The sequence below is a fragment of the Anastrepha ludens genome, chromosome 4 (genome assembly GCF_028408465.1).
Source record: "Anastrepha ludens isolate Willacy chromosome 4, idAnaLude1.1, whole genome shotgun sequence".
NCBI lineage: Eukaryota > Metazoa > Arthropoda > Insecta > Diptera > Tephritidae > Anastrepha > Anastrepha ludens.
Genome location: NC_071500.1, coordinates 66,063,373 through 66,081,426, shown reverse-complemented (window position 1 = coordinate 66,081,426; position 18,054 = coordinate 66,063,373). Strand labels below are relative to the sequence as shown.

Here is an 18,054-nt window from a genome sequence, read left to right as displayed (position 1 = left end):
AAGCGAAAGCGCGGAAGGAACGACAAAGCAAACAAAGCAAACGAACGGCAACGTTCGACATCTTGCTCTCTCCTACTTAAGTGAGCGTATATATGTATGTATATGCGCATATGTACATATATAAATTCACGTATTTGTATTGGCATATGCCTTCTTATTGATTATTATTAATTTGATTTACTTGAGGAATTTAAAATAAAACCAAGTTTGTTAATAATACCTGTTGTTTTAATGTTATTATTATTATTTTTTTATTATATATGAAGGAAAAAATGTATGGTAATATTTACCATATCTATACTAATATTATAAAGCGGAAAACTTTGTTTGTTTGGTTGTAATGAATAGGCTCAAAAACTACTGGACCGATTTTAAAAATTCTTTCACCATTCGAAAGCTACATCACGAGTAACATGGATTATATTTTATTTTGGAAATAGGGCTCGAGATATAGGTCAAAACGTGGACCCGGGTAACCTTCGGATGTGTATGTACAATATGGGTATCAAATGAAAGCTGTTGATAAGTGCTTTAATACGGGGTAATTTTCATACCTACTGATGACTAGGGTCTGGAAATATATGCCAAAACGTGGACCCGCCGTGTCTTTGCACCGAATTAAACCAAACTTCCACACATTGTTAAGGAGGTATTGAAGATGGTTTCCGTATAGTTTGGGTACCTATTGGTAGATATGGTCTCGAGATATAGGTCAAAACGTGGACCCGGGTAACCTTCGGATGTGTATGTACGATATGGGTATCAAATGGAAGCTGTTGGTGAATGCTTTAGTTCAGAGTATTTCCATCCGCTCCGTGACTAGGATCTCGAGATAGAGACCAAAACGTGGACCCTAGAATGTGTTTGTACAATATGGATATCAAATGAAAGCTGTTGATAAGTGCTTTAATGCGGGGTAATTTTCATACCTATTGATGACTAGGGTCTCGAAATATATGCCAAAACGTGGACTCGCCGTGTCTTTGAACCGAATTAAACCAAACTTACACACATTGTTAAGTAGGTATTGAAGATGATTTCCGTATAGTTTGAATACCTATTGGTAGATAGGGTCTCGAGATATAGGTCAAAACGTGGACCCGGGTAACCTTTGGTTGTGTTGTACAATATGGGTATCAAATGAGAGCTGTTGATAAGTGCTTTAATACGGGGTAATTTGTTATGTTATGTTATGTTGTGTTATGTTATGTTATGTTATGTTATGTTATGTTATGTTATGTTATGTTATGTTATGTTATGTTATGTTATGTTATGTTATGTTATGTTATGTTATGTTATGTTATGTTATGTTATGTTATGTTATGTTATGTTATGTTATGTTATGTTATGTTATGTTATGTTATGTTATGTTATGTTATGTTATGTTATGTTATGTTATGTTATGTTATGTTATATTATGTTATGTTATGTTATGTTATGTTATGCTATGTTATGTTATGTTATGTTATGTTATGTTATGTTATGTTATGTTATGTTATGTTATGTTATGTTATGTTATGTTACGTTATGTTATGTTATGTTAAAGTATATTATGTTATGTTAATGTTAACTCATTCTCTATATCCATACAAAATATCTATCAAACAAATACAATTAAAATTTTCTTTTGAAAAATGCAACCATTCAATCAGTATTTTCTTATGACGTTATCACCTTAAACTACCGACAGTAAACCGACTTTACAGACAACCTCTTTTTCTTCATTTTGTTGCTTCACCGAGGCTCCAACTTTAGCTCGCCGAACGGCAGTCACGTACCACCCGATTACTACGGCGCTCGTTGACATTACCATTATCATGGTAATTGTAATGGTCGGACGGGTTCGGCTAAGGGTCCTATGTACTGCGACCAGATTGATCATTTGTGCGCTCCTAATTAATGAATTATAATTATTTAGTATACCGAGTAATCGAACCAGCTCCTTAAGAGAGCAATTGTAGGTCTTCCTCCTCTAGTTGGTACGAGCCTAGGATTCGTGTCTCTTTTGGCCTAATGCCTCACAATTGGTGATTAAGTATTCCATAGACTCCTCTTCATCACAGCAGAACCTGCTTCTGCGAGATAACCATATTGTGTTAAAGTTTTTATTACAGCCAAAGTGACCTGTAAGTTCTCCACACAGTAATCTGAGGCCCTTTTATATCTAGGGTCAGAGCAGATTTTGCTCTGTTGTCATTGAAGTTCAAACACTTTTTGAAGTGATTATGGCCGCTGGTGCCATTTCAGTGTTCTCTGATTTTAGTTTGTTTAGTATCCATTTTTTGGTTTCCTGTTTTATATTATTTTTGTTAAAGCCTAAAAATGGGATTGGTCCAATAAATAGCCCTCCTGCCCTTTTTTGGCATACAAGTCTGCCTTCTCATTACTTTCGTGCCACCCGTGCCCTGGTGCTCAAATCAGTGAGACCTGATTATGAGTGGCAAGTTTGTTGAGTGCATTGTTATACTCTATTAGGACTTTTGATTTGCCCATTCAAGGCTTTGAGAACCGATTGGCTGTCCGAAAGTATTTCAATTTTTACTTTCTCGAACCCTCTTTTGGATATGATTTCCACTGTTTCCATTATGGCGAAGAGCTTCGCATGGAAAATTGTGGTATCTGTACTTAGTGTTAGGGGTTCGTGTGCTCTAGGCCCCACTATTCCTGCTCCTACTCCTTGGAGTGTTTTGTAACCATTGTGTGTTTATCATTTTTGTGAGTCATCATTTATCCATGTTGGGTGAGTGTTCCACTCTTCCCTAGATGGCAAGATAACCTTGTATCTCTTTATAAAATTGGGTACGGGTTCCGTGTTCTCATTCACTTGGGTTATGCTTACTGCATGTTGAACCCTGTTCAAGATATTGACGTGTTCAGTAAGATCTCCTGGCTTAAGTTTTTCTTTCATGTGAAAAGAGTGCTTGCATAGTAGCTTCCTCTTGTATTGCGTAATGTGGTGGTGATAAATTTAAAAGCACTTTCAAGCCAGCAGTTGAGGTAGTTCTTATGGCTTCTGTTATGCTAAGGCACGCCAGCCTTTGTAGTTTACAGTAGTTTGATTTGTTTTAAGCCACCATTCCAAAGCCTCATATAGTAGAATAAGACATATATGCGTGTATATTTCTGTTACTATAAACATTTTTCCTTCTAACAATCAGATACTTCGATTTCTTGGTGTTGATATGCAGTCTGAACGCTTCACTACATTGGTTAACTTTAGTTACCAGTTCTTGTAGTCCTGCAAAACTATCAGCTATAATAGTAATGTCCTCTCCATGACATGCGCTGTTTATAAACTCACCATTGCCACATCCTTTCAGAGTATGGGTTGAATAGCAGGGAACACCTCACCACTGGCAAAATGGAGCATCACCATCAATTACATAAGTAGTTTGGGGCCAATATAAGCTTGTAATGCAACGCATCTCCCATCTATTCTCACAGATTGAAGAATTTCTATAAACTTGTCATGTTTAAAGGTATTGCAAGATTTTTCCTAATCTTTAAAGCATAGGAATACATATTTTAGGACGGCCTTGTAGCTCTGAAATAAATGCTGAATGCAATGCAAGACCCCGGATGTTCGTCGTCTATCTCTAAAATCGAATTGGGAGTTTTCCTTCGCTCCTTCGTATTTTTTGGATATTCTTCAATGTATAACTCTTAAACTATTTTAAGTACAATACATGCGCCATTAGTCTGTATTCATAGCAATTTTTGACATTTTTCTGTTTATGCAGTGTTATAAAAAAACAGTGGATGTTTTTAATGCTTTTTAAATCCAATTTTGAAAAGAAATCCATTACTTTTACGTAAAATCCTTGCGCAAATGGTTATAAACTTTAGATCTTGTGCGATGCTACGGTGACTAACCTACTAGCGAACTTCGATTATTTTTGTGATTTTAACGACATTTTTGACGACAGGCCTACCTGTGCGATGCACCTCGCATTAACATCAAAAATGACTGAACGGAATCAACGAAACCAAAGTTGCACGTTATTACCTTTTACAGTATCGGCACACCATAAACACTAGGGCGGGTCGATTTAAAAATCGACATGAGAAAAGAAACTAAAAAGTTCGACCCAAATTGGGGGACATCAGAATTCGTTTTAGAGGTATGGTTCCTTCGGCAAAGTTTCTTATTTTGATCCCTAGAATATGATTTTCACAGAGCAATGGGCGATTTTTTTTGCCTCCCCACAAATCGACCCGGCCTAATAACCACCATTCACAATTTCAGCGGCCTGGCTTGCATTTTTGTCTTAATCAAAGAAAACCGTAAAATGTACCGAATTTTCTTTTTCTTGACCACCCATGTTCGCTCCTGTAACTCTCAACTGAATGAAGTGCAAAAAAAGAATTTGGTTAGTGTTAAATATCACCTTGACAATGAGCATAAACCTTAAATTGTTTGATCGATGTTTTACGAGATATCTATCACTACAGCCATCTACGGCGAAAATAATGGATTTCTCTTTCCCCTTTCTTATTTTTTCTTTTCTGTTTTACAAGCCTCTCCATTGTGCGATCTAAAAACACTCAATTAGTCCGGCTACGACAGAAATCTTTTAGCTCTTCACTGGGTAAATGCGCCTGCCTGCTCAGCGGTTCATTGTGGCTACCTGCATAAAGATTGCTGTAAAAAAATCTTTTTAAAGTTTTACAACATTTCACAAACCCTTGAAATTCGTACTGATGATGATTTTAGATTGGCTACCTTGGAAATCATAAATACGTTTTTTAATTTACTGAGTACCAAGTGCGTGTTTTATATATAAGATTTGATTTACTCGATCTCAAGAATTTGTTTAGCTGAGTGCAAAAAACTGTAGCAGCTTGCATTGTTAGGTTGCAAACACAGTGCGCGCTGTGACGAAGACGAAGATGAAGACGAAACGCAAGCAATCAGCTTCAAACGCTGCTGTACTGAATTTGAAGACGAATCGCTTGCTAGTTACCGTGGTTTTTGTTTGTTTGTTGCCAAGACAGTCGATAAACAAGTAATTAAATGATAAGTAATAATCAATAAAAGGAATAAAACTAAATATATTTTAAATTATTTTTTGCCTTAACGTCACAATTAGCCTTTCAGCACATATAATTGGCGTTTTATTAAAATTAGTCCTATTTTTAATAATAAGTGGCTCAATTTTAATTAGAATATAATCAAATGTGCTAATTGTCATTCTGGTATATTCCACAAATTTCTTTTCATTGTGGCGCAGCTTTTCATACAAATGATGAAATTCACCAAATGCTTCTCTTCCCAAATTTATAGGGTGTACTTTTTTATTTACTTTTATACGGTTTAATTTAAAATATAAGCTTTGCTCAATCAGCAGGCCATCCATCTGATGAGGAATCCATTGCGACTAACATAACAAAAGCGCAACCAATTCGTCTTGCACTGTGCAACCTATTCGCTTACTCGCAACGCAAGCAATTTCTCTTCAGCTTCGTCTTCATCTTCGTCTTCGTCTCAGCGTGCACTGTGTTTGGAGCCTTAGTAAGTTTTGCGAGTGAGTCAGTCTCTAAGTGAGCCAAAGGCAGTTCCACGTGACCGGAATGAACTGAATTTATACTTGGTCAAGGACTTTCATTTCAGCAGTATTTCCTTATCACCTTTGAAGAATATTCTGCTGTTGTCAAAACAATGGTTAAGTAAATTTTATGTGCCGCAAAAAATTGTGTTTGAGCCAAAACTTGTTTATTATGCATAGCACAGCATCTTAGCTCAGCCAGCGAATTGCGATTCAATACATAGACAGCAGCTGCGTACAATTTAAACTAAAAAAAAAATGCTCATAAGTTAATTTTTGTACCCATTCGAAACCAATTTTGTGTACAAACGGTTTGCTGCAGGTGCTTGCTTTAATTTTCTTGGCTTTTTGTTTCCTTTTGTAATTTCGGGATAACACAAATACATGAACATGTGCATATGTATGTATGTCTAATCTTTGAAAACCAAAACAGCCCTTTGATATTTTTCATTGCTCATAAATCGCCCGGAACCACTGTCCTTCGCCTTTTAAAATCTGTTCATGCTGCATAAAGGTAGCAAAAAAGAAGCTTCTAGTTGAACGTGCAGCGATATGCAATGTGCAACACTCGAAACGAGGTAGCCTTTGGGCGGCAAAGCCACTAAATTTATGGTGTGCCACTTGCGGAAGTTGCGGCAGCCGGTAGTTATATTTACCTGTTCACCTACATACGCGGATGTGTGTTGGTATGTGTAGGCGGGTGAGTGTAACTTGTGTGTTTGAGGTTCACAAAAAATCGGCTGGTATACTAAAATCACTTTTATTTGCCACAACCAATTGTTAAATGGGTCAAATTTATGAGTAGCTGCGGGCGAAAGCTTGCATTTCTTCATTTTACGCCCACTACTACCATAGCCCTATTACGTGGTGAGCGTGCGTGTATGTGTTTGTGTTTGTTTTTATATGGCCCGTTGATTGCTTGTGGCTATTTGGCAGCAAAGTGCTACTGAGCGGATGAAGGGCGCACTTTGACAGCCGACGCGCTTGATTTTGATTGTGCACACTTAACACTTAAATGATGTGCGCATGCGCCCACATTGTAAGTGGGTGTTTGAGTAAGTAATAGCGTAATTTAAATGCCATTATCTACATTGTGGTTGCGTAGAAATGCTTTAAAAGCCATCACAACGTTTTATTGCTAAATTTATTTTAAACAGAAAATTACAGTTTTATGCCTGAAATTTAAATTAAAATTGTACATCTTTTATACCGCCAGAACTGTTTTTGTTAGGGATTTAGGATGTTATTACGTATAAAGGCAGCTAAAAAGAAGTTTCGAAATTTATAAATCTACAAGTCAAACGTAACGTACACAGTTTCTATCTATCCTATCGTGGAACCATTCTGTCTGTACTCGGAATGTCAATGCCGGGATTCCGTTATTTTTTAAGTCCCAAAATCCCGAAATTATTTCCCGACGATACCGATACATTCAGGATTGCTAATTTTTACGAAGCATAGGAAATATACCAGACATGCCTTAAGAATGTCAAGAAGCTTTTAATAAAAAAAAATATCTAAACTTTTTTAAATGCTTTGAACCATTAGCTTTTTATTCGCTCTCAAAGCCATAAATATGTAATTTTTATCATTGGTCATAATTCCAGGTACTGTATGCCCGACAGTCTATTTCTATCTATTTTTCTATTTTTTTTTTGTGTCTACTTTTTCCAAGAAGTCGATTGTCAAGTGCGCTGTATGTCAATTTGCCACCGGCATGTCCGTTGGACTTGTTGGAAGCAATTGGCGTCGATGTTTAGCTGGTTAATTTTGGAAAGAAAATTTCAGTCAATATGAGCCGATAGCGCTTGCCATTCAATGCTGCGGCATCTCTTTCCTGATTTCAAAGGAATTAAGTACCGATGATGCGACTAGAGTTCTATGAACTTCGCGAACAAATTTTTTTTTCCAAAGTAAATTTTCATTTGGAAACAACAGTTTGTCTTCTAAGCCGCCAAAACATAGTTATTTTAAGCGGAGTTACATATGTAAGTATTTTTTAATCTTATATAATCTTAAAATATCTTGCTTTACTCAGGTGGCAAGCAGAAGTGACTGGATTTATGTTGCTTACTTTTAATTAAAGCCGCATTGAAACAAAGGCACACGGGGATATGAAAGCTTTTAAATTTTTTATCAGCTTCTACTCAAATTTATAATTAGAAAATACTCCCAATTCAAAAAAATTGCTTAGGAATCATCCACTTTATAAAATTTGTAATAATATTATCGTTTTTTTTCTTTGTATTTTTATCTTTATTTTTGTATCTTTCTCGAATTTCATCAATATTATTCATAATACAAAGGCATACAATTTATGCATCCCCGCATATTCTGTTGAAATCTTCCTACTATGTGCATACATACATACATATGTATGCTTACACCCTGCAGTTGAATTTCACAAAGAACTCCAAATGTTATTTGGCACTGGTTTGTTGTCTATACATAAATCTGCTGAATATTTTTGCTTATGCGTATTTAGAATTATATTCCAAATACGGTTAAACATACATACATAGGTACATACATTTGCAAGTGTATGCAATTAACGAAAATATTCCAAGTTCGTCGCTCCACAAACCTTGTAGGAAAATCTACTAGTGCTGATCGAACTTAGTGGAATTATTAGGAGCCATTTTATTTGCATAAAAATGTAACAAATTAGAGCTTATTTCTAAGATAATTTATAAACTTTTTTTGGTCGAGTCTGAATGAACTCTATGAAGATTTTTGATACATTACTTAACCCTTTGTACTCGAGAAATGAGTCTCGCTCGCCATTTTGATGCGCTGTGTAAACTGCGTATATTCTATTTTACTATTTACAAAGAAAAATTAAAAAGTCTAATGTTTAAGAAATTATCTTGGAAGAGATGTAAAGATGCATTAACATTAAATATTAAAATAGAGAAGCGTTATGTGTTGCTTTATGTGAGCAATCATTTTAAGTTTGATTTAAGAAATGCACCAAAGACGATACGAATCGCTTCGAGTTGCTGGTTAGTCCGCGTGGCAACGGCCTCAACTGCAAAGGGTTAAAAAGTTCCGATAGTAAAATCAGTGACTTCGAATTGACTAGTCTAGTATTTTCAGTAATTCAGATTTTTCTTGTGGGGCAGTTTCGTTACGTCTATACTCATACATATGCGCTTGAGTGAGTATTTGTGTGCTATATAAATATTTATTTTCATTTAGCTGGTGTCCAATAGCTGAAATATTAAACTGGTTGCTTGCATTTGGTTTAATTCGATGTTGCCGATTTGCAGAACTGAAATTTTTAAACGAGTTTTCGTTTTGTTTGTTGTTTTAAAAAGTTAATTTATTGCTACTTCTGTTTCAATTTGAATTTTGAGTTCGATTATTAGTTTCCATGAGTTGGTTTATTGCTGCAATTTTTCTGTTTCATTTTCATTTTCGTATATTAATTTATTTTGCAGGTGGATTGCTATTTAATTTCAGTAGCTGATGCATAAAAGTATCTGCTACTATTTGGTACAAGGAATAATTAAAAAAATAATAATTTTAATATTTTCATGGAAATAAAGTGCGATAGGAGCGCTCTCAAATTTTGCATTGCAATATTCTTTTGCTTAAAAATTCTGGAAACAAATATGAAGCAAATTTCGAGCAGTCTGAATTCTCACAACATAGAGTGAGAGCGGACTGTCGAGAATAATAGAGGCATATTGTAGAGGAAGCAATGGTCCACCACAGACTGTAAAGTCAAGATGATGATGATGAAAATCCTTTGGGTCACAGTTCTCAACTTTCTACATTTTTCTTCTCCTTCTTCTTCTTCTTCTTTTTAGTATTTTATTGTACGTTTGCACTTATTTTTCTTCACAAATTTTACCGATAAACAGTTTACATATATACATATGTATTTGCATAACACAATATGAACATTAAAAGAAAACATTTTTATTATTTCACTTTCGCTCAAGTTGAAATATTTTTTAATATTGTTTTCCAATTAAAAAACGAATTTTGAATAAATTTACTTTATATAGTTTCAACTAGCTTCGTCTAGTTTTACTTTATCTTAATTTATTTTGCCTTATTTTTTAATTGTATTTTATTATTGGGTATGGGAATAAATTTCCGCCCTCGTAAAAGAGAAGTCGTTGCTGATATTCGTTTTGTGTTCCACTAGTAATATACTGGTGATTTAAAGGTGTATATGTGAGGTCTCGATTCGTTTGAAACGTAAAGATCCTTTTTAATCTGACGTCTACGTTCGACCCGAAAAAACTGCATTTGCGGGAAGCCATGCTTCATTATTACCTTTTAAAGAAAAGTGCAGCTGAAGTGAGGCGTGTCGTATATTCATCAATACTTACGGTAATCACGCTCCAACAAATAAAACTTGTAAAGAGTGGTTTCGACGATTTCGAAGTGCCATTTTCGACGTGAGTGATAAAGATTGAACGGCGAAGGGGCACCGAAAAGATTCGAAGATACTCCACTACAACAATTATTGGTTGAAGACACATGTCAAACCCTTGATGATATGTCTAAATGTCTAAAGAATTGAATGTTGACAGATCAACCGTCGGTAATCGTTTGCACGCGATGGGAATGGTCCAGAAAGCAGGTTACTGGGTGTCACATCAGTTTAAGGAGAGGTATATCGAGAGATGTTTGGTGATGTGTGAGGTGCTTCTTGAACGGCATCGCATCGTCACTACTGACGAAAAAATGGATCTATTATGATAACCCTAAGTGTTGCAACCTTCCGGATGAACCAGCTCCAGCGACAGCGAAAAACATTCATGCTTCAAAAGTTACGTTGTGCATCTGATGGGATCAGAAAGGCAGAAGGGTGTCATTTATTATGAACTCCTTAACTCATCTGAAACCGTCACAGGCGATGGTTTCCAACTGCAGCTAATGCATTTGAATTGAGTTCTCAAAGAAAAGCGACCAGAATGGGACGGTAGACATGACAAACTGATTTTGTTGCTTGAAAACGCCAGGCCACACGTTGCTAAATCGGTCCAGAAATATTTAGGGGGACTGAATTGGGAAATCTTGCCCCACCCGCCATATTCCCCGCCCATTGCATTAAGAGATGAAGTAAAGTTGTAGCGTCCAATTGCACATACTTCACATAATATCAAGGATTTTTTAATTGGCAATGGCAAACCTCCGAGTGTATTTCTGCCATGAAAAAGCTCCTCATAAAAATATCTGCCATTCGGAGTCGGTTTGAAACTGTAGGTCCCTCCATTTGTGGAACAACATCAAGACGCACACCACAAATAGGAGGAGGAGCTCGGCCAAACACCCAAAAAGGGTGTACGCGGCAATTATATATGAATTTAATTGTTTAAATTATTCGCAACTTTGGCTAAGCAAGGATGGAAACTTATTCCCATACCCAATATACCCTATGATCAGAAAGTACCGTGAATGTTTAAATAAAACAAAACGGAGTTCAATTAAAGGCAAATTTATTTTATCTCCTTCAAAGGGCTGGCCTTTAGCTTCCTCGTCGTATTCTCTTTGATCTCCTTTATCGACTGAAATCTCCCTTCATCTTCAACTTGGGAAACAAAAAGAAGTCGCACGGGGCCATATCAGGTGAATACGGTTCTTGCGCGATGGTATTTACTTGGTGTTTGGTCAAATAATCCAGCACAATTTCGGTTCGGTGCGATGGCGCGTTATTATCATACAAAATCAAATCCCAATAATTGTTTGCCCACATTCCCGACCGTTTGCGACGTACCGCTTCTCTTAAGCGCTTCAAGACGGATAAATAATACTCTTTATTGACTGTCTGGCCCGATAGAGGGCACTCAAAGTGCAGTGCGCGTTGGCAATCGAAGAAAACAATTAACATCACCTTCACGGTACTTTTTGATCATAGGGTATTTTACCAATTGAGTTACATTTTATTTTACTTTATTTTGTTTATTTTTGCATTTTTAGGTTTTTTGAAGTCAAAACTTCTTTAGAATCGTTGAGAGTGATTTGAGACTCGATGAAACGCAAAAGCGACACTCTTAGCTACGAAGCGTTATATGTTGATATACGTATATGTGTGTGGCTGCGTACTGCTGAGCCACGCTAGTATAGTGAGTATTGTAGTATGTATACTACACTGCCTATTACTTGCTTTGGTGTTTAGTTCAAGCGTCATACGTATGTATGTTTGTATGTATGCTAGTACGTATGTGATACTTAGAAACGATTATGATAAAGTTCCAATGATTTTAAGTGGCGATTTTAACGTAAATTTTGCATGGGACACAGCGGTTCCTTTAATTGACTTTCTCAATACAACTATCAATTTAAAAATGTGTAACAATCGCACTGAATCGACAACACGATCAAAAACAACCATTGACGCGATATTTCAAAGACATGTTGACAACATCGAAACCAAAGCATTTGTATCATATTTTAGCTATCATAAGCCACTCGTATCATTTGTTGAAATTGAAAACATTGAGGATGAATGTAAGATGGCAGCCAGCCCTGAATCGTATGTAACACCTCAGTACGAAGAAGGAAAGAGTGAGTCGTCAGCGTAACCTCAGCAGTAGCAGTAGTCATTTTTTTTCGATAATTTTTTTAAATGAACTTTGTAATACATTTTTCTTCATATTCAATTACTATTTTTTGGAATAATAAAAACTGTTCAAGCTTACATGGGGGCTCAACCGATCGCATAACATTTTTTGCATTCTAAATCGGAATGCTACGCTCGGGCAAAGAAATCAGAAAGCCGTCAAGCAGCAGAGAAACGCAGAACATAGCAAAAACCTCCAATAAGCAGCAAGCAGCAGAAAAAAACGCAAAAGAAAACGCAAAGGCAGAACATCCAGCTGAACGAAACGCAGTCGAAGCAGGCAGAGAAGGCGAAGCAACGAACAGCCGAGTTACTACACACGAACAGCAGCAGATCAGCGAGAAAAGTCACGGGTTACCCAAAATGGAAGATAAAATGGAAATTTTCTTTAAATCATTTATCGAGAAAATGAACCAAAACGATGCCAGTAAAGGTAATGTCACTATTGATGCATTCGCAAAAGTCGTACCTAATTTTGACGGGGTATCTATTCCAATTCGGCAATGGATATCTAATTTTGACGAGAATGCTGAGGCTTATGAGTTGACAGCAAAACAGAAGTATGTCAATGCGCGAAATAAAATGAAGGGCACTGCAGCTTTGTTGTTGGAAACAATTACAGTCTCCAACTATAACTCGTTGTGTGAAGCGTTGATAGAGGAATTTGACAAACCACTAAATAGCGCAGAGGTACATAAGCTATTAATTCAACGTCGAAAACAAGCAACAGAAAACTTCCATGAATACGTGTTACAAATGCGGAAAATAGCAGCACTAAGTAAGGTTGATGAGCAGTCAATTATAACGTACATAGCTGATGGTGTTGAGTTGCGCAACGAACAAAAGTATCCATTATATAGTGCTCGATCCTACAAAGAGTTGATCAAAGCATATGAGTTGGTGGAGCCGTTGGCAAAACACAGCGAAGCAAATAAACGTCGGCAGATAGCAAGCACTCGTAAAGAAGTGGATAAAAGTAGTAATGACGGCGAGCGTAAAAATCAACATTGTTTTAATTGCGGGTCGACACAGCACAAGAGGGCTGAGTGCAAAGAAGACACGAAATGCTTTAAATGTAATGGCGCTGGCCATATGGCTAAGCAGTGCACCACCACGAAGCAAAACGATGTAAACGTAGTATTCGACGAAAAACGCATGAAACAGCTGAAAATCAATAACAACAATGTGTCTTGTTTGGTGGACACTGGAGCAGACGTTTCGCTAATGCGTAAGAGTGTATATGACCAAATAGGTAGCAATTGTGAACTGCGAAAAAGTTTTGCTAGACTGTATGGCTTAGGCAACGTCGCCGCCGATGTGTTAGGAGAATTTACAACACAAGTCGTTGTTGACGAGTTGAGTACACAACATACGTTTTTGGTTGTAAAAGATAGCAAAATAAATGTAGACGCAATTGTAGGGTACGATTTTCTGAAAAAGTTTTTGGTAATACTAAATGCCAAGGGGTATAATTTCTCACGATCACAAGATGACAAATGCAGGAGAAACTAGTTACAATGTTTTAAATGTTCATAGCAGCAATGAGGTAGATGTGGATCCTAAATACAAAGAAGCAGTCAAACAGTTGATTGATAACTATAAGCCGAGTTTTATTCAATCAAACAGTCACATTAAATTAAATATTGTGCCGAAAAGCAACAATATTATTTTTCGCGAATCACCTAGCCGATTGTCAGTAATGGAAAGGGAGTTTGTACGTAAGCAAGTAGCTGAATGGCTGCAAAAAGGCATTATCCGCGAATCATGTTCAGAAGTCGATAGCAAGGTTGTGCTGGCAAAGAAAAAAGATGGAAGTTACAGATTGTGCGTTGATTTTCGTAAGCTAAATTCCATGGTTATGAAAGACAGGTTTCCAGTACCGATTGTCGAAGAGGTTCTTGAGAAAATGCAGGGTGCAAAATATTTTACCGTGATGGACCTTGCAAATGGATTTTTCCATGTCGAAGTTGAGGAGCAATGCAAAAAATACACGGCGTTTGTCACAAAAGAAGGTCTTTATGAATTTAACAGGGCTCCATTTGCATTTTGTAATTCGCCCGCTGTTTTCATAAGATATATTAACCACATTTTTCAAAATTAATTAACGCAGGTATAATGGAAATTTATGTTGATGATATTATTATTTTTGGAGGTACAGAAGAACAATGCTTAATACATTTTTCTTCATATTCAATTACTATTTTTTGGAATAATAAAAACTGTTCAAGCTTACATGAATAATAATAAAATGAAGAAAATAAAATATGAACTTTATAGCAATATTATAATGAACCTATAATTATCCCGCTCCTAATGCTGTTTTCGTCTCATTCTCTCTCAGTTTGTTTTACGGAAGGCTTCACTTCTATCGCGTCTAGCCGTTAGACTGGTATTTTTTTTTTTGCATTTATTTCTTTTATTTACTCTAATTCTTTTGAATTAGTTTTTCTATCTATAAATTATTTCATTGTATTTATAAGTCAGATTTTTATATACTATTTTTTTATTCAAATTTGTTTATTTTTTAATTCTTTTGTCTTCTCTATTTTTATTGAGTTTAATATCTTTTTCCGTTTTGTGAGTTGTTTTTAATACCTTTTAAATTGTTTTTATTTGCAGTTTTTATATCTGCTGATTTGATGTTTTTTTTTGTTGGAAATAACTTCCTAATTATTATATTTACTTTAGTGCAAAATAAATATATATATTTCATTTGAGTTCAAAGAAACACTGCGAGTTATTCTGATGCCAAAGTCAATTTTCCTTAAAAATCTGTCGTTAAAGTTCGCCGTCAATGTAGCTTTTACTTGCATTTCGGTCGCAGTTCTTTTAAAATTATGCATTAAGTTTTTATAACCTCTGGGTGTACCGCTCTTTTCTTCCTGCTCTTCATGTTCGACCTGCCAAATGTGCTTCACTTTTCTACATCAGTTCCGCCCCCGTTGTTGTTGCTGTGCTATCACCCGCTGTCAATACTGATTTCACTCGTTGGGATGTGTGCATCATTAAAAATGTCGACTTGTTGTCATAAATCATTTGCTGCTGAAAACAAAACAAGGTTCGCAGTGGAAAACATGTCAACGTACAACGTCGTAACAAAACAAGAACAACAATTAAATCCGTAACAATGGAAATAAAATCGTGAAAGCAACCATAACGATAATGAGAGCGGGTAAAGAGATGTTCGGCGCTCAATCAAGCATCCTGCCCCTGGTGATAAAAGCGAAAGTTGTGTATTAGTGTTCGCAGTATTCTTAACTCTTTTCATACACACAACTCATTGACGAGTGGTCGCATACGCATGCACAACTATAATACCTGATAGATACTTACTTATCGATAACATTAAATTCTTATGGGTTCGCACACATATCGCAGCTTTTGGTCAAATCTTAAGGGTTTTTCGAAAGTTTAAAAAAAAAAAATATATATAATTAAATCGAAGATTTTCTATTAGCAGATACTTAAAATTTGCGTCTATACACATTGTTAAACAATACAGAGCCGCTTCACCAATTTGTGCTGTCTGTGTAGAGTTGTTCCACAAATCGAGGGACCTACAGTTTGATGACACGTCATTAATGTCATTAATATATTTTTATAAGAAACTTTTTTCAAGGCAATAATACACTCAAACTATAGTTCGCCAAAAAGCGACGGCTATTAGAAAGAAGTTTTTCCATCATTTGATGTGTCAGAGGTTCCAGCGGTCACTGAACCTCCGTGAATTATCGAATCGACGTCATCCATAAACCCTTCGTCTATGCGTATGAAACATTTTAGAAATAAAATAAAATTGAGTTTCGGCTTTAATGACTTTAACTTTTAAAGAAAAATTACACACACACTCACACAGGCACACACATGCACATTATCTTAAAAAAGGTTGTGGAAACCCCTTTCCCAAGTCAAGAAGATTAGCAAGAATACCGATATACCTGCAGTCACGGAAACAGAGGTAAATATAGCCTTGGGTCGTTCTGGAAACGCTAAAGTTCCAGAACTAGATGGAATACCAAATGGAGCTCTCACACTTGCACTGAAAGAAGACGCAAACCCCTTCACGGAGACACATCAAAAGTGTTTTCGAGATGATGTTTTCGCAAAAATTTGGAAACAGCAACAACTTGTCCTTTTGCCGAAACCTAATAAGACACCGGGCCAACCAAGCTCATATCGACCATTCTGTATGAGCGATACGATGGGCAAAATTTTAGAACGGCTTATTGCTGATCGTTTGGAGCAGCACCTTAGTGAAAAAGAAGGCTTGTGTCCGACAACCTATATGGTTTCCGCAGGGGGCGGCGCTCCACTATTGATGCAAGTAAAAAGCTTTTATCAATAGCGGAAAATGCCATTGAAGAAACAAGGTGGATGCATGGTACCAAGGAGTATTGTGCCATTATAACATTTGACCTAAAAAATGCCTTTAACTCTGCATGCTGGTCCCACATAGTATAAGCTTTAGGAAACCTAGAAACGCCTCCATACCTTTTGTGTTTGATAAAAAGCTACCTATCTGATAGAATACTACTCTATGACACAGACGAAGGAGTTAAGCAATATAGAGTAACTAGGGGAGTACCACAAAGCTCCGTGCTGGGTTACGACAGTATCCTCCGCATCCCAATGCCAAAAGCAGCCCAATTAATCGGTTACGTGGACGATATTGCGTTGGCAAAAGAGCTTAAGCAAATTGAGGTTATATGTAGAGCAACAGTTTGCAAACTAAAAAAATTGGCTTGCATCGTCAAATCTACAAATTCTTCTTCTTAATTGGCGCGATAACCGCTTACGCGATTTTGGCCGAGCTTAACAAAGCGCGCCAGTCGTTTCTCTCTCGTGCTAACCGGCGCCAATTGGACACACCAAGTGAAGCCAAGTCCTTCTCCACCTGATCTTTCCAACGCAGAGGAGGCCTTCCTCTTCCTCTGCTACCACCAGCTGGTACCGCATCGAATACTTTCAAAGCCGGAGCGTTTGAATCCATTCGGACGACATGACCCAGCCAACGAAGCCGCTGGATCTTTATTCGCTGCGCTATGTCTATGTCGTCGTAAAGCTCATACAGCTCATCGTTCCATCGCCTGCGATATTCGCCGTTGCCAACGTGCAAAGGTCCAAAAACCTTACGCAGAATCTTTCTCTCGAACACTCCAAGCGTCGCTTCATCGGATGTTGTCATCGTCCAAGCTTCTGCGCCATACGTTAGGACGGGCATGATGAGAGTCTTGTAGAGTGTTAGTTTTGTTCGTCGAGAGAGGACTTTACTGCTCAGTTGCCTACTTAGTCCAAAGTAGCACTTGTTGGCAAGAGAGATTCTACGTTGGATTTCAAGGCTGACATTGTTATCGGTGTTAATGCTGGTTCCTAAATAAACGAAGTCTTTTACAACCTCGAAATTATAACTGTCTACAGTGACGTGGGTGCCGATACGCGAGTGCGCCGACTGTTTGAAGACAGGATGTACTTCGTTTTGTCCTCGTTCACCACCAAACCCATTCGCTTTGCCTCTTTATCCAGTTTGGAGAAGGCAGAACTAACAGCGCGGTTGTTAAGGCCGATAATATCAATATCATCGGCATACGCCAACAATTGTACGCTCTTATAAAATATTGTGCCTGAGCGATTAAGTTCTGCGGCTCGTACGATGCTCTCCAACATCAGGTTAAAGAAGTCACACGACAGCGAGTCACCCTGTCTGAAACCTCGTTTGGTATCAAACGGCTCGGAGAGGTCCTTCCCAATTCTGACGGCGCTGCTGGTGTTGAGCAACGTCATCTTGCATAGCCGTATTAGTTTTGCGGGGATACCAAATTCAGACATAGCGGCATACAGGTAACTCCTTTCCGTACTGTCGAATGCAGCTTTGAAGTCGACGAAAAGATGGTGTGTGTCGATTCTCCTTTCATGGGTCTTTTCCAAGAT

At 37.1% G+C, this 18,054-nt stretch overlaps 1 protein-coding gene across 1 annotated transcript; it reads left to right on the top strand.

Annotated features, from left to right (window-relative positions):
• The first annotated feature begins 12,252 nt into the window (after window positions 1–12,252).
• Window positions 12,253–16,471, top strand: LOC128861858 (uncharacterized). The gene is made up of 3 exons (XM_054100233.1): window positions 12,253–13,572; window positions 13,616–13,964; window positions 16,035–16,471. Exons 1-3 carry the CDS (start codon window positions 12,253–12,255, stop codon window positions 16,469–16,471), a joined length of 2,106 nt encoding a protein of 701 aa, XP_053956208.1.
• The last annotated feature ends 1,583 nt before the right edge of the window (window positions 16,472–18,054 follow it).